This window comes from Plectropomus leopardus, chromosome 18 (genome assembly GCF_026936395.1).
Source record: "Plectropomus leopardus strain MGB_pleo_1.0 chromosome 18, ASM2693639v1, whole genome shotgun sequence".
In the NCBI taxonomy this organism is placed as follows: Eukaryota; Metazoa; Chordata; class Actinopteri; order Perciformes; family Serranidae; genus Plectropomus; species Plectropomus leopardus.
In genome coordinates, this window is record NC_142193.1 from 21,984,597 (window position 1) to 22,006,421 (window position 21,825).

The 21,825-nt window shown below is 43.5% G+C and overlaps 1 protein-coding gene across 9 annotated transcripts in view; it reads left to right on the forward strand.

Annotated features, from left to right (window-relative positions):
- Positions 1-21,825, forward strand: part of tnrc6c1 (trinucleotide repeat containing adaptor 6C1) — a 62,251-nt gene that overhangs the window by 21,420 nt on the left and 19,006 nt on the right. For 6 of the 9 annotated variants that reach the window (XM_088069292.1, XM_088069287.1, XM_088069289.1 and 3 more), the window contains exons 4-5: positions 7,016-7,369; positions 18,744-21,251. In XM_088069292.1, the coding sequence (XP_087925418.1) occupies positions 7,016-7,369; positions 18,744-21,251 (2,862 nt within the window). Of the gene's footprint in view, positions 1-7,015; positions 7,370-16,232; positions 16,391-18,743; positions 21,252-21,825 lie in introns of those variants that run through there. The other 3 variants (XM_088069294.1, XM_088069293.1, XM_088069295.1) reach the window with 2 other exon arrangements.

Below are 21,825 nucleotides of genomic sequence, written 5' to 3' on the forward strand. Positions count from 1 at the left end.
GCTAATCAACAGCAAATGTTAAAAGCTTTGGGCCCGGGGGGAGGGGGTGCTGAACATGACTCAGTAAGAGCTCTGGAATTTTTCTTAAATTATAGGCTTATATAAGTGCCCATGATAATTGGCTCCAAATGCAAAAATCAGTTTGTGAAGTGTCATTCACAGGGTGGATAAATGATCCGTCGATCCACAGTTGCTCAAATCAAATCGACGGAACCAAACTTTTAGTTTCACTTTCACTGTGCTTAACGCTCTGCTGCTCCGTCTGTGTCCAGATTAAGCTCTGCGCTCCATGAATGTGGTGCAGTGCATAACTGGTATATACCTACCAATAACCCTTCGAATAAACAGTCTGGCTCCAAAAATCCAAAATCAGTATGTTGCAGATGTGTTTTATCATGGCGGTCTATCACAAATAAATGAATGCGCAGAGAAAATTGACTTTCATGTTTATTTATAATTTCTTTATTGTTAAAAAAAAAATTAGAATCACAAAATTGAAAATCAAATACCAACCCACAAACGGATATTGGACTTCAGAAATTACTAAAGTAATTATTTGATTACCAAAACAGTTGCCAAGTAATTTTTGATCACTAATTGACTAATTGTTACAACTCTAGCTTATGCAGAATTTGTGTGCGCGCTGCCATTCTATTAGACAAATGATCACATCTGTAAAACAATGGACTCTTGTGTGATAGAAGCCAGCGAACCTTGTTAGAGTAGAGGCATGCATCCTACTGGACATTGAGCAACAGCAATGTGGTTTAGAGGAACAAGATGTTCTTTTTGTAGTTTGTAAAAGGTCCATTCAGGCCATAACTTGCCTGATTAAAAGCTCAGCTGCTGAAAGCTTATAATCACTAACAAACTGAACCTTTGCAGGCATATCTGTGTATACCCCACCTAAGAGCAGGGCGATGCACTTCATTGAATGGAAAGCAAAGTCAGCACGGTGCTATTATTAAACCTCTAGGTAGACTGATTGTATTGGAATCGGCAGTGATCCATCTCTCAAGCACTTTAACTCAGGTCCACATTTGAAGCTGCAGAAGCTTGTCAAATGGCATGCTCTCTGCACAATATTAAAATTTCCCAAGCAAGAGGAAAATGCCTCCTCAGTTGAAAATGTTGAAATAAATGCTCGTATGAGGAGCATCTTTTGTTGGCTCAGCAGCGTCCTCTGTTTTAATGTCTTGTTGTTCATAAAAATTTAAGGCAGCTTGAGTTTATAATCAGTGTAGGCCCTTCACAACAGCTATCGACTTATCGTACAATATATAGATACGACATTAATCATTTTGCTAAGCTCAATATTGCTCGTTATGTTTACATGCGTGTTTAACCACGTAAGAATTTTAACAACATTTTAACCAATATTATGCCAGGAAATGTAGCAGAGTTTTTTGGACAGTTATAAGACTTGGGTGCAGCAATTTTTCCTCTTTTTCCCCGCCTACTTGCACGAGTCCAAAGAAAAATAATAACACTTCAGTAGACGACGCAGCGTAATGTTAGTTTACAGGTAGCCTGCAGCAGCACCTTTGGAGTGGAAGAGGCATATCCCTGATAGTCGTTAGCTTTTCAACCCCTGGCATCAAGCCCAGAAGTCTGTCGTTTGTAATTTAACCCTCCAACAACTTCATCCTCTCCATAAAACCTCCTGCAAACTGCATGGCCCCCAGGCCGTCCATCCTGAGAGCCGACTGAAGCACACTGGTCAGGTTACGGAGGTAACTGGGGTTCTCCTGAAGCCTTTGCTAAGCTTGTCTATTAGCTGCAGGAGGCATCACTTTTTTCTGTTATATTTGCTCTTTGATACTTGCATTAAATGCTGTTATCAGATATCAGTGGCATAAAATAGTCTCAAAATATTAATGTTTATCCCAATTATTTCCGGAACAATACATCTCCCAATCAAAGTAGTTATTGTGACAGGCCTAAATCAGTGGTGATATCGGCTGATATTAGATACCCCATATACAATTAGTGTGTCATTTGTAGAGGTGGGAATCCCTATATCACCATATTATCCCGATACTTTTGTCACATAACAATAATATTGTGATTTAAAGGTATCACAATATTCTGAGTATTGCGATTACATACAATGCAATATGTTGCAACTTATTACCATTTTCTGCTGTAAATTATGTCGCCAAAAGAAATATTTGTCAATATCTTTTTTTTTCTTGCATCAATCATTTTTCGATTGCAACAAAATGTATCAAGTTGACTTAAAAATCAACTAATTTTATTAATGTGGCAGGCTACCAAAAGTATAGTTTGTATTTTAATATTCATAAATTACATACTAAAGAAATCAATACAATGTGTCCTTTTATAGATACAATATTGACACACAAAATATCATGATACCGTGCTGTATTGTGTTTTCCCCCACCCCTAGTGATGAAATTCATGTATTTCGCTTGTGAAAATAACTGCAATTGTTTTGCAACAGGTCAATGTGAGGCATGTGACTGAAATGCACCAGTGCTTTACATGGTATGTGCATGGGCTAGTCTTTCTTGTGAAAATATGAGGATCTTGGTCCTGAACAGTTGGACCTCCGCTCATAAAGCTCTCACACAGAAGGATCCTTTATCTTCAAGGTCATGTGGCTTGTTTTTGTAGTTTCCCCTGAGAGGCAGACAGGAGGGAACATCAATGCTCTCCACCCTCTCCTTTTTCCCCACCTTTTCCATCAACTCTCTGATATCTTCCCAGACAACCTCCTATCCCTCTCCCAAACCTCTAGGTCTTTAACAGTCAGGGTAACATGCTATCATTTTTTCTGTCATAAAATTAAGACCCCTTTAAAGTGGAAAATGGAATTTCTTCCTCTACATGAAGCGCAAACAGCCCCAAGGCCACAGTTTGATGTGCATCTTTGATGAACTGGGAATTCTCCTGTGCACTCGCACAGCTGAGGACTGTGTTTTTGCAAATAGGCTGTCAGAACAAGTGACTTAGATCTCTTCTTACTGTATATCATTTTTTTTCTGCAAAGCACTGCCTTGTGAGATTCATGCTTGATAAGCCCCACCTTATGCCAGTGATGTTTACTTGTCTGTTTATATCTCCTGATCTCCTTTGTTACCAGATTTAATCTATGACACAGTCGCATTCGTTAGAACAGTTTTTTGCTTTGCTGCGTCAGTCACTAAATGTTAAGCACTCGTGCCATTGTCGGAAGAAGTCGTATTCAGAGCAGTGTGGCACACTATAGGAAAATAGTGTTCTAATTTTAAGCGGATTTAGAGCCGAGCTGGTTTCAGGCAGTGAGACTCAAGCTTACAGTGGAGCACACAAGGGGGTGGAGACTGTCTTACACACACACACACACACACACACACACACACACACACACACACACACACACACCATTCTCTTCATCACTTACCCTCCCTGCTCTGCCTCCTTCCCTTCCTCCTGTACGTCAGCTCTCTCTTTCGCTCTCCCTCCCTCTGATTGGCTGACAGAGCAGCCAGCCAGCTTCCCCCTTCCCCCAGCTTCCAGAAGAATCTACGTCACACATCAGAGAGTCCCAACTGCATAACGATCGCCTTCATAACTATTATTACACATTGTGGCACAACCACAAAGTCCTCTGTTTTTAAAGAGGAAATCACCTCGTAAAATCAGCGGGGAGAATTGGCCGGGAATTATCTGCCGCCCCTATTAGAGTAATAGTGACAAGAGGATAATAGTAGATCACAGTGAATGGAGGAGAAAGGGAGAGGAGAGTACTGGAAGGTGGGGAGGGATGAAGTACCAGAGCGGAGAGGAAATGGAGCAGATGTAGAGAAATCCGATGAGAGGCGAGCTCCAGCTCTAGAGCTTCCCCCCTGATTCCTGAGCTGCAGGGCGAGGGAGACACGCAGACAGATGCAAGTGAAACTGGATCAGACCATGCAGACGGTTGCAGCTTATAGAGGGGTTGCGGTACTGGGGGCAAAAATTACATAGGAAACTCCCCCCACACACATGCATGACTGACACAAACATACACAGCAAAATGAGAAGTAATTGGTTGTTACATGTGAGCGAACATGTCTGTCAGGGCTGTGTGAATGTATATTCCACAACACCATCCTGTCCTCTCCCCTCAGTGTGGGCCTCAGCATTACATAACTCTTTGTTTTTGTGTGTGTCGGGGTTGGCCGCATGTGTGCGAGTTATTCATTGCTTCACTGCACACTCGGGACGGCAGCCAGTGGCGAAGCGCTGCTCTTTGTAACTCATTTAGGCCACGCAAAGATTTTTCTTTTTCTTTTGGTTTCTGCCTTGACAAGGTTTTTATCTCTTCTTTCCTCCTCCTGTATTTTATTAACAACAAGAACTCCAAATACCATCTTGGCTGAGTGCACATTATGTCCCGTCAGCTGATGTTAGGTTTTGTTCTTGTGCAGTATTTGTAGGTTTTAAACGCATTTTTTTCCATCCTGTTTACATTCTAGTTTACCAGCTTATTCTATTATGTAATGAAATGTTCTGAGGTGATTATCCGGTGTGCTTTGTGTCCCATGATGCATCTCACCCAGCAGCAGCTCTGTGACCCCGAGCCGTTCATCCTGTTTGACTTAGTGGTGACCTCTAACCTTACACTTCCACATTCAGCTACAGTTTATTAGCCTGCTGAGGACTTCACACTTAACAGCTTTGGCTTTTTTTGACGCATTGTTTATAAAGGAAATGACATTTATTGTTTACGGCATGCAGCTTTCAATGTGGAGTAGAGATGAAAAAGTATGAAAATTTTACATCATGACCAAAATTATCACAGCTGTCAGTATTACCGCGGTATTTTTAAAATGAGCTGAAAATGTCCAAAAAGTACTCACACATGCACTGATGACATTTTGCCAAGTTTTATGTTGAAAACCACACATAAAATGAGCAGCACTTTTTGTTGGCTTAAACACTGAAATAATATTATATTACTCTAACTGGTCTTGTACCATTGTTTTTGGCCACAGGAGGCAGCTTTTTTCAGCAAAAACAAAAAAAAAGTGGCAAACATAGTGGAGCTGCTAAAAGAGCCACATGTTTCTCTCAGGAGTTGGTGGAGACCAAAAGCAGAGCCAAAAGAGATCGAATATTGGAGTACATTGCTTAGGTGGCCAGAAACAACTCATATTGACCTATAAAGTGCTTTGTAACTGCTGGGTGTGTAAAGAAGCAGCTGTTTGCAAGTCTTGGCCCAGGCACACCAAACTGACATCCAAGAACTAGTGGTGATGAAGATTTACTGCTGCATGGCCTCCTGCGGTCTGTGTTTTGGCCAAGAAGTTGCACTTAAATACCGCAAAGACTACAGCCAACGACCAACTAGCATGCACGTTCTGCATCTGCATGAGAGGAAATAACTCTCCATACCAGCAGGCGGCGGCAGTCTGTATCATTCAAAAAGTGAAACAGAAAGACCAGCAGGACAGGTTCAAGACACTAGTTAGCTAGTTATCACATTAACAACACAACCTGATGTTAAAAGAACAAATAATATTTGCTGTGCACTAGTGAACAGTAGCACAAACAATCCTGAATTGTTTCTACTAAAGAGCTCTATGGTTTAAAAAAACTTACCTGATAGAACAAATTTGTTTCAATCTCAGCCGTCTTGACTTTGTTTGTTTATTCTCCTCACTTTGTTTCTCTTCTCATACACTTAGCTGAACATGTATCTGCCGAAAACAGCGTACCATGGCTAACTAGCGTTAATGCTGCAGGACATGCTACAAAAACTAGGGCGAAAGACACTCACGGTGGCCCAACATTGACCAACAGCCGACCATCGGCTTGGTGTGTCAGGGCCCTTACAAGTTAGCTATGTCAGTGTTGTGTTCAAAACTTGTGTTTGCTCCCCCCAAGTGGCAAAAATTGTATGTCTAAGAGTGTGTGTGTGTGTGTGCGTGTGTGTGTGTGTGTGTGAGAGTGTGAGTGAAAGAGAGAGAGAAAATCACACTGTTGTTAATGGTAACTAAAGCCAGTGGGATATGGGCACTTTGCTTAAGCAACCACATGAGAAGTTAATAACTAACAGCTTTGGTAGACAGGTGATGATTTCGGGGCCATAACCTGCCACAAACCATGAATAGCTTATGTTGATGGGGCTGAGCACTCTTTACAGTACTGTCCTGATGGAGACAGTAGCCCACAATAATGCAGCAGGCAGATCTTAGTCCATTATCTGGTACTTGACCTCTTCAACACTTCTAATCTGTGCCAAGGCACCGTGGCAGACCGTGAGAGTTGTGTGTCTTGGCATCCCCAAAGGCTGAAGGTTTATTACAGTACCACCCTGAGATTATTACAGTTCTTTGGTTTTCCAAAGAGCAGCCATGTGTTTAGACTGACCGCTGCTGAGAATCGAGCTTCAGCCAGAAGGGACAGCAAAGCTTGTGCATTTCTCCTCTTTTGCCTTTCTGAATTTAACATTATGAACCTCATCCAAAAGTGACCGTGGCTTTAAAAAGAGGCAGTGGAGGAAATTCTCAGCCACAGCAGCTTTTAGAAAAGACTGGATCTACACTGATGATTGGTTTTATATTGTATGTGTGCTAGTGCAGCAACTTACAGTAATCTATTGTTTTTTGGGCTGTTTTTTCACCTTTAAATGATAACAAGAATTTTACTTCTATAGCACTTTTCAAAACACAGTTACAAAGTGTTTTACAATTAAAACAAAACACGTCAATACATTGAGAGAATGACATGAACTAAAAGCCATACATACGGTATATATTAAAAAAGGATTAGATGAGTAAAAATGTCATAAAACATAAGTGAAATCTTTGAAGAGCAATTCTAAAATAAAAGTTTTTTTAAATTGATCTAAAAATGTTAAACATTATGGTAAATCCATCATTTTTTTTGCTTAATCAGCCTATTATTGTGTAGGCACTAGTGTGCGCTCAACAGCTCTGCTTGTCCTAATGCTCCTTCACCTCCCTCATCCCTGCATTTCTGCTCTCTCATTACCTGTACCCCAACCACCCTCCCTCCGTTACAGTGCCAGACTCTGCCAAGCTCGACCCCACCCCTCCTCTTCCCCCTGTCAACCCCAGTGCCGTCCCGTCTGTACCCCCAAGCAGTGGCAATGGCAAGCGCGCCCCCTCTGGAGGTCAGCCGCAGACAGCACAGCAGCCCCAGACTCCGCTCCAGCAGCGCTACCCGCCAAGAGAGGTGCCCCCACGCTTCCGCCAGCAGGAGCACAAGCAGCTATTGAAGAGGGGCCAGCCTCTTCCCTCTGGGACTCTGCCTCTCACCACCACGGGACGTCCCACCACTACTGAACCTGCAGCAGCAGTAGCCATACACTCCTCTCCCTCCTGCTCCTCTTCCTCCACAGCCAGCCAGCCTACAGGTCAGCCAAGACACTCTGTGGGCCAGTCACTATCTCTTACTCCTTTTTTTATGCAAAAGGTTTTAAAGGGAATGCATGATATTGTGGTCAATATTGGGATCACAATTATTTAACACATTACTCATTGAATTAGGAAACATCACGCATGTTTCCCACACATTTATATGTTGTGACAGCCCGCCATGATTAAAACATCTGTCGCCACAAATCAGTTTAAATTTTTTGAGCTGGGCTGTTCATTAGGGGCACTATTGGAATATATTTACCATTTGGTTATTCATTGCACCACACTTGCGCAGCCCAGAGCGTACTCTGGGGAGAGACGGAGCAGTACAACGTCAAGCGCAGTGATTGTGAAACTTATGTCATTGCACTGGGTCTTACAGTTTGCTTTCACTCACAAATAGCTCCTCCTCTTATCCATCACTTTGATCAGCTTTGATTGGATTCACTTATCTATTATCCACCCTGCGACTCATAACTCTTTTTTTTTTTTAGATAGCTTTTTAATGATGAACTATGAATATAATTAAACTAAAAAACAAATAAAAGCTAATTTAATAATAATAATAATAATAATAATAATAATAATAATAATAATAATAGTATAAACACAGTGGAAAAGGGGAGGAAGAGACCCGGCACTGTTTGCAGAAGAGTGATGGACTGTAATTATTCTAAGCAGCATGCATGGAAAAATATATCTTACATTTGACTACATTTCTTACCTGAATAAGTTGCTACATTTGTCAGTATTCACTTTTTAGAGATCTTAAAAGTTGCTAAATCTAGCAAGAAAGTCCCCAGTTTGCAGGACAGAACAGGAGCATCATTTTGAAATGTAATGTGGCACAATAATTATATTGTCGCAATTGTCTTGTTTTCATAATCGTTGGAAGCCAAAATAGTAATTGAAAATAAAAACTTGATTAATTGCCCAGCACAAGTTGGGCAGGCTCTACACGCTGCCTACAAGCAGCCTCTACAAGCTTTAATAAGACATTTGTTATCAGCACAGCTACATAGCAAAAGTCTCACATGGGGGTATTTGTACGGATGATGTTTCCATTCTCATTTACCGCCCATTCTGACAGCTGTTTGACTTATATCAGCTTTGCCCAAGAGTGATGCACCTGTAGAGCATTTGGAGGGTGTTTGCATCACAGGTGCTGCTGTTTATTTTTACTCTGCCTCTGCCTGGCTGGGAATTTGAAATGGGGATAGAGGAATACAGGGGTAGGGGATAGAGAGTAAACACAGCTGGCTAACTCTCTATGTGTTTGTTTTCCTTCCTGTGGCTCTGCATGTCACACTAAACCCGGTTCTTATGTTTTTCCAAGTGGTAAAGGTCCTTTCTGTCTTTATAAAGTAACATGCTCTTTGAAGATGATGATGTTGAAAATTCTTTTTAGGGCGCTTGGCACTTTTCATTGTCTGGGAAGGAAAACAGATTTTTACCATGAGTGCATCTGAGCATCTTCCAACCTCTCTGATGCTGTTTGAATGCAGCTCTATCGCCATGGTGATGAGATGTTTACCCTGTCCTCTTTTCTTCCTCCTCCTCCTCCTCCTCCTCTTCCCTCTCATCATCATCATCCTCCCACTCTGGTCGAGCGTTGCTGACCAGCCCTACAGTATTTCCTGTCTTTGGAGGAGGAGCCGTATGGAGAGAGCTAGTTGGCCGAGCGCCTCAGTGGGCCTGACCTGGCACTGATAGAAAGACTGAGTGAGAAGGAAAGAAAGGAAGAAAGAAAGAAAGACGGAGAGAGCGAGCATGGCAGAGGTCCAGTACTGTGGGCTGAAGTGACTCATGGCTTACGGTAAAAGCTGCTGCTTCTCTCCGCCCCTTGCTGGCAGGCCTGCTCTGCTCTGCTTTTGCTCCCTGAGCGACTTTGAACTGACTGATTACATTTGGACAGACAGACAGGAGGACCCTCCAGACTCAGAGAGTCCAGTGAGAGATTTTCGTATGTATACCTCTACGGAGACTGCACGCTGAACTGGTGCACAGAGAAGTTTTGCACAGGAGCATCACGCTCCACGCTATCTTCGTTTACAATCTGTCTTTTCAACAATCTTATGTTAAAAAGCCTCACGTCTGAAAAATATGCAACAATATTACTCAACATGCATTCAGAGCGCAACACGTTAAGCCACCTTTGGCTAACAAAACGATTGCCCCCCCTCCCTGCTTTCATTTCTTGCAGATAACTAACAGTAGAAGCACACTAGCTGCATTCATTCCCCCAGCTCTCCCTCTTCTCTCCATCCGCTGACTCCACCTCGCCTCACCGCGTCTTTCATTACCCGGTCACATGTCGGCTCCCTTGAAAAGCACGGCTGATAAACGTGGCCTGTGTGTCCACATTTATACATGTGCATAAACACAAACATTCTCTTCCTCTGTAGTCATAAGGCCCAGACATACCAAACCAACTTAAAAAACTGGTGGAGGCAAAGGCAGACTGTTGCGTCGCCTGTGTCTCAGCTAAAAAGTAGCATTTGAACACACCACAAAGACTGCAGCCAAAGGCGAACTAGCATGATCTGCACCTCTGTGAGAGGAAATAACTGTTTTTAAAAGCAGGTGGTGGTAGTCTGTTTTTGTGAATTAAAAAAAGGGAAAATGGAAGACCGACAGGACACCAAATAGCTAGTTAGCACATTAACAACACAACCAAGAATATGCTATATGTATGATATGATATTTACTTTGCGCCAGTGAAAAATTAAACAAATCATTTCAAACAGCTAAAGAGCCAAATGGATTTTTTTTTTAAAAAAAATTAGATTACAAGTTTGTTTTGATCTCATGCCCTCTTGACTTTTGTTTACTTTCCTCACTTCGGTTTCTCCACTTGTGCACCAAGCTGAACAATAAGAGTGATGCCTCTTACCAAACGGCTCCACTACCGAAAAACAGCCGACAAGGGCCGACAAGGGCCAACTAGTGCTAACGGTGCAGGACACTGCACAAATACTAGGGCAACACGCACTCAACGACAGCCGGCATTGACCGAAAGCCGACTGTCAGCTTGGTGTGTCTGGGCTCTTACCAGTATGTTTCCCTTCTCTGCTTGACACATTATCAGCCTGGGCGATTATCAGGGCCACTATCTGGCATTTTGCAGATGATCTGTATCGGCAGTTTATTTCAGTGATCGCAGACAAAAATTAATTAATTTAAAAAGTGTAAAGAAATTGTCACCACGGGAGGAAATTTTAGTTCTCAGGGAGCTAATTTTATTTATTTATTTTTTAATTTAAATTTTCACTTCACTTTATTAAAAAAAAGTTGCAAGGAACAGGGAGCTGTATATGATGTTCCCAGTTTTGATTTTTAAAAAATTGCCAAAGGCATTTAAACAAAGTTTTATGTTGGAGTTTGTTATATTCCAAATTTTAAATATTGACAGAAAGATATTCATTTTTATTGTAAATGCATATTGGTTCGAAATAACGGTTATTGGTCTCATTAACTACTAGTAATCAGTATCTGCCCTAAAAAAAACAATATCGGTTGACCTCTATGACATGTACAGTATTACTCTGCTGTAAGGGCAAGCAGTATCAGCGACCAGAGTGCTTTTAATGGCCTTTCAAGACAAAAGTTCAGATTTCATATGAATGTAAATAAATCCCCTCAATTAAGATAAATCCCCTATGTATGCACTCAAAATTAAGTGCATTTATTAGGCTTTGTAAGGCAATAATGCACCACTCCCGCCTTCTCTGACTTGTTTTGTTTGGCTCCTAACTAATCAAATTATCTATTCCTATAATGTGTCTTATAGCACTTAGATTTATAGGTACTACCTTTTGCATTTGTCTAACACTCCCTTGTCAAAGCCCATAAAGCAGTGATCAGGGTTTTATGAACCATTCGGCATTGTACTTGCTAAGCACAACAGAGGCCGACACCAGTAAACAACACGTTGATGTAAAACAGGCCTCGTCAAGTGAAAGAACAGTGCAGCTAATGTGCTAATAGCTTGTCTAGTGGGGAACAGAGAGAGTGTATGCATGCTAGACTTGATGTGCTCTTTAAGTCTGCTGATGATGCTGTAAAAGAGCCTTGGGAATCCCCTCAAAGAGGACTGGGACGTCTTGTGATGTGATTAAACATCAGCTCTCTGTTAACCACAAATGTTCAGCGCTCACTGATTCTTTTTTTCTCTCTTCCCTCTTCGCTCTCGCTCTTTCCGCCGTGCTTGTTGTTCTCTGATGCACATGTGTTCACCTCCTCCACCTCCGCTATACCAACTCCACAGCTCACACATACCCTCGATGGCTCCAGGGCAGACAGGATTAGTCAGACTGCACATATTATATGTAAGTCTGTCAATCTTCCCATTATTACAGCGTTCTCCCAATGTTGCCTTTTGCTTGGCTAACAATCCATATCCCAGGGCTCTTTCATGTAAGAGGCGTGAGAGAGAAGGCTATTTTAAGACTGGCATGCTGGAGAAAGCCCTTGACCTGGTTTATCCTTTAGAGGAGGAGGAGAAAGAGGATACTCACTGGCCGACACGACAACCAGATGTCTAAGATGTGTACTTTTTAAAAGACATGTTTTGTCCCTATGTTAGTCTTTCCCCTTGAGATAATAACATTGCATTAACAACTAAGAGGCCACAAAGAAAGCGTCCATCCAAAACAGAATGTCATGCATATATTTCTGTGCAGTCCCTGTCATTGAGCCGCTGCTGCTGTTTGCTCCAGAGTGAGTGCAATTTAGTGAACAGCCTACAAACCATTTGTGCTACTTCAGCATATTCCCGACAGTAGCAGTGACAAAAAGGTGCCAAGTGTTATTTGTGTGCCGCGCCTACAAGGATCCTCCTGGTTCGGCCTTCAGTTAATGGCAGCTGTTCTGCTTTCTCATGTTGGCATCACACTTGACCCTTGCAGACCTTTAATGAGGACCTGTTATGCTCGTTTTCATGTTTATACTTGGATTTCTTTGCTAGAACGTGTTTATATGCGTTAGTGTTAAAAACCAGTTTCCTCAGACTGTCTGTGCTGAAACACCTGTGTTCAACCTCTGTCTGAATGCTCCGTTTTGGCGACTGTCAGTGTTTCCAGGTAATCTGTATCTCAGCTTCTCTGCACCATCATTGCAGCTGGAGAGTGACTGTAATGGAGTATAGCATATTGAGAAATCTCTAATAAGCGCCTCTAAAGCAAAATTATAATTACCGGACATGTTCCAGCAGGAATGTGATCTGAAATTAGGGCTGCATAACATGCTAATAAAATCTTAGTGTGATTATTTTTGGCAGATATTGCGATTGCAGTATGAGTTGCAACTTTGGTGAGAATGGTCAATTTTGCATTTTCACTGAAAATAAATAAATGATGCGATTTCTGTCATCTGAAGGAAACAAACATGTTGCCTTACATCTGGAATGTGGTTTGCAGGCCGAGGCATCTTTGTAGCGCCCCAGTGCTTCATTTATAAAAGTATATTGGGACACATTTTCCCTTTATCAAAAATTTTCCCATAACCAAAATCAGAGCGAAATTAACAATGTCAGCAAACACGATCACATGCTTCCCTGATATTCTGATATTAGCATTCAGACACGTGTGGCTGTAGGCTACATAATGTTAACACTTGCATAACATGCCTGGAGCAGATGACTAAAAAGAAATTTGTCAAAGGCTGACATCATCTTGACAAGAAAGTTTAAAAAAAAAAGAAAAAAAAAAGCTGGAAATACAATACTACAGCAGAGTCTACGAATATAAGATATTTATACTCACAATATCTAAATCCTAATAATGGTAGTATTTTTTTCATTTGCGGGCAGTGGCCCACTGGAATAATACTTTGAGAAAAATGTTTTAAAAAGTTTTTACACATCAGTGGTTTAAAGACATTAAAATCATTTGATCATTCAATGATCTCATTTCTGACTAAGTTTGACAATCTTCAGTAGAAGATACTTACATTTCTTACATAATTTCAGTTTCTCTAACATATGCATTATGTAAAAAAACAAATGTAGCTTATGCTAAAATGAAAATACTTTTCATATAGGTGAATCTGAGTAGTATTTTCTTGTTTAATCTATGATCATTTTGTCAATAAAATGTCAAAACATTATGACCAGTGGTCATTATATTTCTAAAAGCCCACAAATGATGTATTCAGATTGCTTATTTTATCTGACCCAGCTTAAATCATTTCATGATTTAGCATTAAATCATTACATCTGACAAGTGAAAACACGTGAAGGTTTGGCATTTTTGCCTGACAAATGATAGATAAAAACGACTAATCCCTGATAAGCTCTTATGGGTGCCAATTAATTTTCCATCAGTTGAATAATCAGTCATTCGTGCTATTGCCCTTATAGTCATGTTTTTTTTTCACTGCACCAAATCAAAAACAATAGGGAAGTAGAGATTGCTATCATTAAATACAGAGGTAGCACATTCCTGGGAAGTGCATGTCCGTGTGTGTGCACGTGCATGCATGCGTGTGTGTGTGTGTGTGTGTGTGTGTGTGTGTGTGTGTGTGTGTGTGTGTGTGTGTGTGTGTGTGTGTGTGTGTGTGTGTGTGTGTGTGTGTGTGTGTCTGTCAGAGAGCTCGTTCATCTGGCTGGAAGCATGCATTGTCAGCTCTGTACCATCCAGTCTCTCTGCCCCTCGGGGACTTCATTAAGCCAGGATCAGTCCAGCTGAGGCCCGCACAGCCCTCCTAGATTACTTCCTCCTTCCATCTTTCAACATCCATCTCTGTCTTTGTATTTTATTCCTCATGATCCCTCTTTACCTGACCCTTGCACCCCCATACACACCTGACTATGCTTACATGTCATACATGTGTCCACTTGTTATGTAAAATGAAAAAAGTTAGGCTGAAGCAAAGCATGAAAGGAAGGTTTGCCTGCTATGTGCATTCAGGAAGTAGCGTGTGTTGTTCTGTTTGTTAGTATGTTTACATCCACACAATAGATGTAGTGTCTACAGTGTGTGTATGTTAACACACAAAGGAGCGAGCGGCCATGCAGCAGCATGGCATGACCTCACCGCATGTTAGGTCCTCTCAGTGGAGAGGCGCAGGGGGCTGAACCTCAGCCATAAAGGGAACTCTGTTCTCCACTAAACATTGACTTATTGTGTTGTTGCGTGGGTGCTGGGATCATTTGTAAACAATACCAGCCTTGATCCAGGGGACTGCTGCTCTTTTTTTTTTTTTCTTTTGCCAAGCTCCCAGTCGCGGTTATCCTTCTCTCTACATGTCTTCTATTAAGTCTAATACATGTCTTCTTCTGCTGTCTCTCTATAGCCCTTTTTACACAGAAATCGCACCGTAGTGCTGGTAGAAAGTCCCGTCTTTATGCCTCCTTTGCATTTTTACATAGAACCAAACAACGTCGGCATCATCCAGCTCCAGTGTCTGATTTCAGATAGCATGCCGGCATCGCAGAGGCTAAAGAGCCATGAAGTTTAACACAACAACGCAAAACTAGGGCTGCCTCTTGAAAGCCGGAGACTCAAATCATCAGTCGGAGACCGTCAGTCAACTAAGATTGCTTCAAGTCGAGCGGTCAATTTTTTTTCTGTGCAGTACACCTCTGGGGACGTTTTGTTCCACAGATTTTGCTGCAGAGGGTTAGGGTTAATTTGCAGCTCACAGCAAGCTAATAGGTTACATTCTCTGACTTTTGTTGATATATAGTATCGATAAAAAATGTTGTTGCACATTTTCCACCCATTGTTAGCGCTGTTAGCTTGTTTACTACATGACATGAATGCCGCTGTCACACTGAACGTCCCTTGGAGCCCATTCAGACTTTAAAACTTTGAATGGAAAATAAAACAAATTGTCAAATCCTATTCGACTGGCATAATTCTCAGATGGGTACAGCCCTAGTCAAAACGTTACACACATCCTGCCCATGGCCCCATCCTGCTGGCTGTCCTGTTCAAACAAACACCGTTTCAGTGCTGTAACTGTCTCCTGTGGCGGCTTACAGGTAAGACAACCCTGCCCCCCCCATTCTGTGATCACACCTCACATACAGACCGGTGAGGCGACATTAAGGTGATATTCCCGCATCAAACAGGCAGTGTAAAAGAGATTTATGCAACCTCCTCCCCCTGTAGCTCCAGTGCTCCAATCATGCACTGTCACCAGATCCATAACAGCTTGCTCATTTCATGTCCTTGCCTCGTGCCCAGAAATCACCACCAAAGTTTGGTTCTGCTTCTGACAATCACAACATTCCCGGCTAGCAGTCACAAATGTGGACAAAAATTTGTCATCTTGTCTGATCCGATGATATGCCTGCTCGTACTTAAACACGTGCATGTGTGAGAAAACTGTCATTCCAGCACCGGAGGGGGTGCAGCAGGCTTTTGTGAGGTTTCCCTTGCTCGCTCTAGCCTGCCACTGCTATTCAAGAGGCTTTCCATTGTGGGCGGCAGTGCTAATTGCAGATGGAGTGGTTTTGGCTAAATATTTAGTGACAGTTTTGAAAGGTTGAAAGATGTGAGGGTTTGGGGGGGGTGGCTGGAAGAGTCCCCCTTTTGTTTTGTTTTACTGCATGCCTGCGTGAGTGCATAATGAAAGTCTCCAGGCTTTATCGTTCAGCTGTTAACCAAGCCCCCCCCCACCACCACCAGCAATACTCCATCTCTCCAATGCTCCCATCCCCTCCCCCACCCAGCCCTCTTTCAGTGCTTTTCCAGAGAGGGGGAATATTCTCCGTCAGGATAGGAATAGAGCACGATATAAATAAAGCCAGAGGGAGGCAATAGATAGAGGAGAGACCCAGCCAAAGCAGTGTTGGTGGGAGGGACAGAGCATGAGGGATGAGGAAGGAAGGGAGGGAGGGGTGGAGGGGGGGTTGTCTCATGCCGCGCAAGAGCTGTGCAACTTCTTGGCAGCATTTCAAAAATGAGCCTCAGAAGCTTGGCGAGCCGAGCAGACATATTGAAACAAGGATGGTCGCTGCGTCGCACAAAACCTAGCTCTTTGCAGGATGGTTGGGAGGCACCTCTCCACAGGTATTTCACCACTGTGTTTCACATCTCCCCTTCTCTCCTCTTCAGCCTCCCTCTGCTCCCTCTCCTCTCTGCCTCTGCTGTGTTGTTTTGGTGGCTTGTATTTACACTCTGTCTGGATGAACACTTTTACACATTAAAGCTGCAGCGACAGTGCATTTCGGGCGTGCAGTGTTGAGTTCTTATGCTTTGCGTTTATTATTGTGAGTGGGACATGCATGCTTTAAAAGCAGCGACGTCGGAGACACAGGCAGTAGCTCGGAGCCTTTTTGGCTGTAGTTCAGGACTGAGAAAATGGCGGTCCTGCACTTCTCAGTGGAGTGACGCTACAGAACGACAGCGCTGTGTGTGTCAGAAACACAGTGCCCTCTTTTTCCCCCCTGCTCTCTCACTGCCTCCTCTCTCTCCTTTAGTTGCAAGCATTAAAGTAAGCTTGAAAACAGGGGGTGGGACACAAATGCTGCCACTTCCCTCATGTAGTTGTAACAGAGTCAGAGTCTGCAAACAAAATAAGCATGCATGTGAAGGCACATGTAAACAACAACCCCCCCCCCCAGCACAGGGGACAGCAGAGAGGAGGCAGTGAGGTGGCAGCAGGTTGATCAATGCGGCGGTTATTATCTGCAACTGGGCTTCATTCAAATCAACACAATCCATATGCAATATGGAACCTCAGGGAGCTCGCTCAGCTCATTTCACAAAGATCTAAAGAGAGAAAAGCCAAAGCGTTACTTTGGGTTGTCAGAGCAGATAAAGTGTGATGTGGTGGTGAGGAGACAGGCTGAAGGCAGGAGTCTGAGCTTTGTGTCAAATGGAGGTCATAACTGCAATGGTAAGGAGGTCAGAAGTGACTGAGCTGCATGGCCCCTGTCATTGATTACATCCTCCAATGTGGTTCCCAAAAAGAGTTTTTCTTGGCGTGACATGTTAGAAATAGGGATGCACAATATTGGATTTTTTGCCAATATCTGATATGCCGATATATAACATCCCATTTGACAGATAACCGCTACTCTTATCAATATATACATTTTTCCCCACCTAATTTTAGTGATCATCAAGTATTTTTTGTAGTGGAATTAACATCATATTATGCATACTGTTGTTGTGATGGCCCACCAGCAGATGGAGACATAAAAGGGTGCTCATTTAATATTCATTCATTCTGCAAAATAGGAAAAATACTTAAACTTAGGGTTGATTTTTTTTTGTACATGTTCACTTTCAAGTGCTGATAATATTGTTATTCCTGAGTTCGAAAAATACAGTAGTTAACTGTAAGAGCTTCTCATTTTTATATGTTAAACACTTGCATCGTTCACATTCCATGAAGACGATTTTCCATGGGTTACAATTAAATTAAATTAAAACCCTAAATTTGTTAACTTTTTATTATCAATAGTGTTACATTCAGCCACAGTGAAATCTAATGTATTTTCAGTGTTAAGATTTATATTGGTAAAGTTTTTAAAAAAATGTATTGGTATTTATTGCTTCCGGCTCTAATCGGCATAGATCAAAACACAACACCTGGATGAGCATGCTAATTTTAGCTCCTTAACCATCGAGATGCAATGACACACTGCCACTAATTACCAGCCGTCTCCACTTAAACAGCACTAAAACATCGATCCAAATTAGTCTGCACAGTCTGAAAGAGAGACTGAATAAGTAAGAGATATATAAAGAGAAGTAACCATTGTAAAGTTTTCACAGCCCTCTGTCCATGCTCCTGACTCTCTGTTCTCTGGCTTGTCTGTGATGTTGAATGGACACACTAAAATAACCCCCCCACACACACACAGAAAGGCATACTTGTCTGCTTCAGAGCCGTGTACACAACTCTGCTCTACTGGCCTATTTTTAGCAGGTTTACCCATGTTTGAAAAACCTGCGTGCACTCGTTAATTTTGGTGGGAAAGGGGTATCTCATAGATATTTTTAAAGTACAACATTGTCATTTAATCTGTAGTTACACTGAATATTTCCATATATTGTTTAACTTACATCATCAGACAGTCCTGGCTTTAGTCATAGTGTATTTGAAAACAAATGTATAAAAAACTGTGAGATGGTGTTTGAATAGAGTGCATAAATGTTGTGTTTATTTTCCAATTTAAGCTCCCGCTGCTATCATATTACTCATTCTGTTTGCATTTTCACTGTGGGCGGTATTTATTTTTACTAATAAAGCATCCTGTGAAGTCTATGTATGCAATAAGTAGACCTCTTATATGTTGCCATGTTATGTCAACCTTACTAAGCATACGTGGGTGTGATGACGCACATAACTTAAACCTCTCATCTCTCTTGCTCATGCTCATGTCCTGTTTTTTTTCTCTTCTTTCACATACAGAACTGCCCCCACAGAGTGGCCAGGGAGCCCAGTATGAAAATCCCCTCTGGGGACACCCGCCAGCCAACAGGAGTGCCACAAGTGCTGCATCTTCCACCAATCTCAGTGGCTGGGATCAACTGATCATTGACCAGAAAGACACAGAGGCTTGGCCTTCTATTACCCTCAGCCAGAGCCAGGCCCCTCCAGGAGGATGCCCTTTGGACACTGACCCTGGTCGCCTGACCAGCAGCAGCAGCAGCAGCAGCAGTAGTACTAGTAGTAGTTGTAGTACAGTGAGTATGGCCACGGGGGCCAATAGCCAGACTGGCCACTTCCCTGCCAACCACCTTAGCAGCAAGGCCAACAGTGGGCCCAGCCCTGCCAATCATACTGGAACCAGCATGCTCTCTAGCCAGGTTGCAGCCAATCGCAGCTGGGGCTCTGGGCCTGGACCCTCCCATTGCACCCCTCAGTCCTCAGTGGGGAGTGAAGGGAAGAGTGACAGCCCAGTGGGGGGAGGAGGCAGTAGGGGCTGGGGATCTTCTTCATCATCCTCCACCACCAACTTTAACTTGAACCTAAACCCTAATGCCAACCCGTCTGCCTGGCCCATGTTGGGGCATGATGGGGGAGGCACAGGGGGAGGCAGCTCAGGGGGGGCCAACACCATTTCACCTCCTCAACCTACACCCAACCTCTGCAATCCAACTGGCCCCCCACCAGCCCAGACCAGCACCTGTACCGGAGCCAACACTAACAGCAACCCCTCGGGGATCGGCAGCGCCTGGGGTAGCATAATGGCCTCTGACACCTCAGAGCCACACCCCTCCCCGTCCACGAATGTGTCTTTCAGTTCAGAACCTCAGAACCTTAAAACTGATGGACCAAATCACACTAATAGACAGGAACCTCCCAGCCCTATCCGCAACTTGCCTGGCTGGGGTAATGCACCTGTAGGCTTGGGTCCCATGGGCCAGACTCCCCCAGGGGGCCCACAGGTCAATGGAGAAGATGGCAGCCCAGTATGGGGAAACAGTGGCGACTCAAAGGCACCCTCATCTAAGGAGGCACCTGGCTGGGACTCTGGCTGGGGCCGTGGAGGAGGGGGAACTGGAAACTCTGGAGGCTGGAGTGACCAGTCTGGTGGAAACTGGGGGAAGCAGCGTACTGAAGAGACCCAGGGAGGCTGGGATGGTCCCAGCTCTCCTCCCCAGGATCCACAGGCTAGTCCTTGGAACAGAGCTGTGAGCACAGCTGCTGCAAGTGAAGGGAGCAGTGACAGCATGGACGGACATCCCCAGCACAGAGAGCCGTCATCCAGAGATAATCCAGCTCCTCTGCTACCTGCCCAGGATCTGGATCCCAGGGTGTTGTGTAACACCGGCTGGGGACAGACCCCTGTTCGCCAACACACCTCCTGGGATATGGACGATACTAAACGCAAGAATGATGCAGCCGCTGACTCATGGGGCTCTGGCCCAACCACTCCAAGCGATGTCCAGGGGCCCTCCAATGCTAATATGGGCCCCTCTCAGAGGACTGACCCTGGGAGCAAAAATGATGTGCCTGGTTCTCAGGGAGCTTCAGGTTGGGGTGGAAGCATAGCTGCTAACAGCCCAGCGAGCTCTGGTTGGGGAGAGCCATCCAACAACATGAAGCCCCCAGGTGGTCCCAGTGGCTGGGGGAATCCCCCTACAGGAGGCCCCACCGCTAGTATACCCAAGAATGGGGGTCAATCCTGGGGAGAGGAAAAGTCAACTGGATGGGAGGATTCTCGCAGCAAGGCAGCATCCCAGGGCTGGGGAGAACAACCCAAAGCATCCCACAGCTGGGGCAGCAGTGGAGGGAGCAATAATGCAGGAGACTGGAGGGAACCAGAAGAGAACAAAAAGAGTCCCACCAACCCAGGATGGGAGGGAGAAGCAGGAGGCTGGAAGGAAAACCCAAGAGGCTGGGGAATGTCTTCTTCAGGATCTGGGATACCTGCACCTGGAGGAAATGGGGGCTGGGGAGAACCAGTATGCCAGCGTCCCAGTGGCCCTCAAGGTTGGGGGGGGAAACCTCAGGAGGGGCCCAGTGGTAGCAGTGGGGGAGGAAGCATTGGCTCTTGGGCTGGCTCCAGTTCAGTGAAGCAGGGTGGAAGCTGGGGAGGTGGCAAGAAGGAGTCCTCCACTGAGCCTACAGGCTGGGAAGAGCCCTCCCCACCTTCAATCCGACGTAAGATGGAGATAGATGACGGGACCTCAGCTTGGGGTGACCCTGGTACCTACAGCAAGTCCGTCAACCTGTGGGACAGGAACAATCCAGGGATGTCCCAGGCTAAAGTTACTGCTGGAGGCAATAACCCTCCAGGCCCCAACAACAGCCATCCCCACTCTCACAATCACCCCTATCACGGGCCGCCTACTCCTTTACAGAACCACACCCAAAACTCCCAAAACCCGGGGCCAGCCAGTGGGCCGATGGATCCTGTCGTTCAACATCAGTCTGGGCCATCTCACAACAGAGGTCCCCTGATAGCTCAAGGTAAGACGTCAAGTCAATTTTATTTGTATACGGCCCATTATCAACATTATAATATTTTGATTTTGCAAGAGCCCATAACCTATGCTCTTGGTCAGATTAATTTTCTCATAGTATACACATATTGTCAGCGTTAAGATCTTATAGGTGATGTGATTTCACATATTCAGAATATGAATCATATTAATCTGTATTTCTTTTTCTTTTCATGAATGTATTTATTCATTTTAACAAGAAAAAACGCTCCCCTTAATACTCCCAAGTAACATCTCTACAAATGCAATTACAAAATAAATAAGTAAATAAATAAATAAGTAAATAACATAAGGTGAAATAAGCAAAAGTGATAAAAATATATATTTACGCATACATTTAGAAAAATGTATGTGTAAAAAGTAAATTATAATAATCAACCCTTCCTTTTTAATATGGTGGGTAAGTCATTGATAAAGGAAGCAAAACAACTTCACTGTTAAATATTTTTAAATATAGATATTGTAAATATATCAAACAGTTCAAGGTGCCACTTTACAACGACTGCACCAAAAAAAAAATTCTGGAGCAAACAATTTGTAAC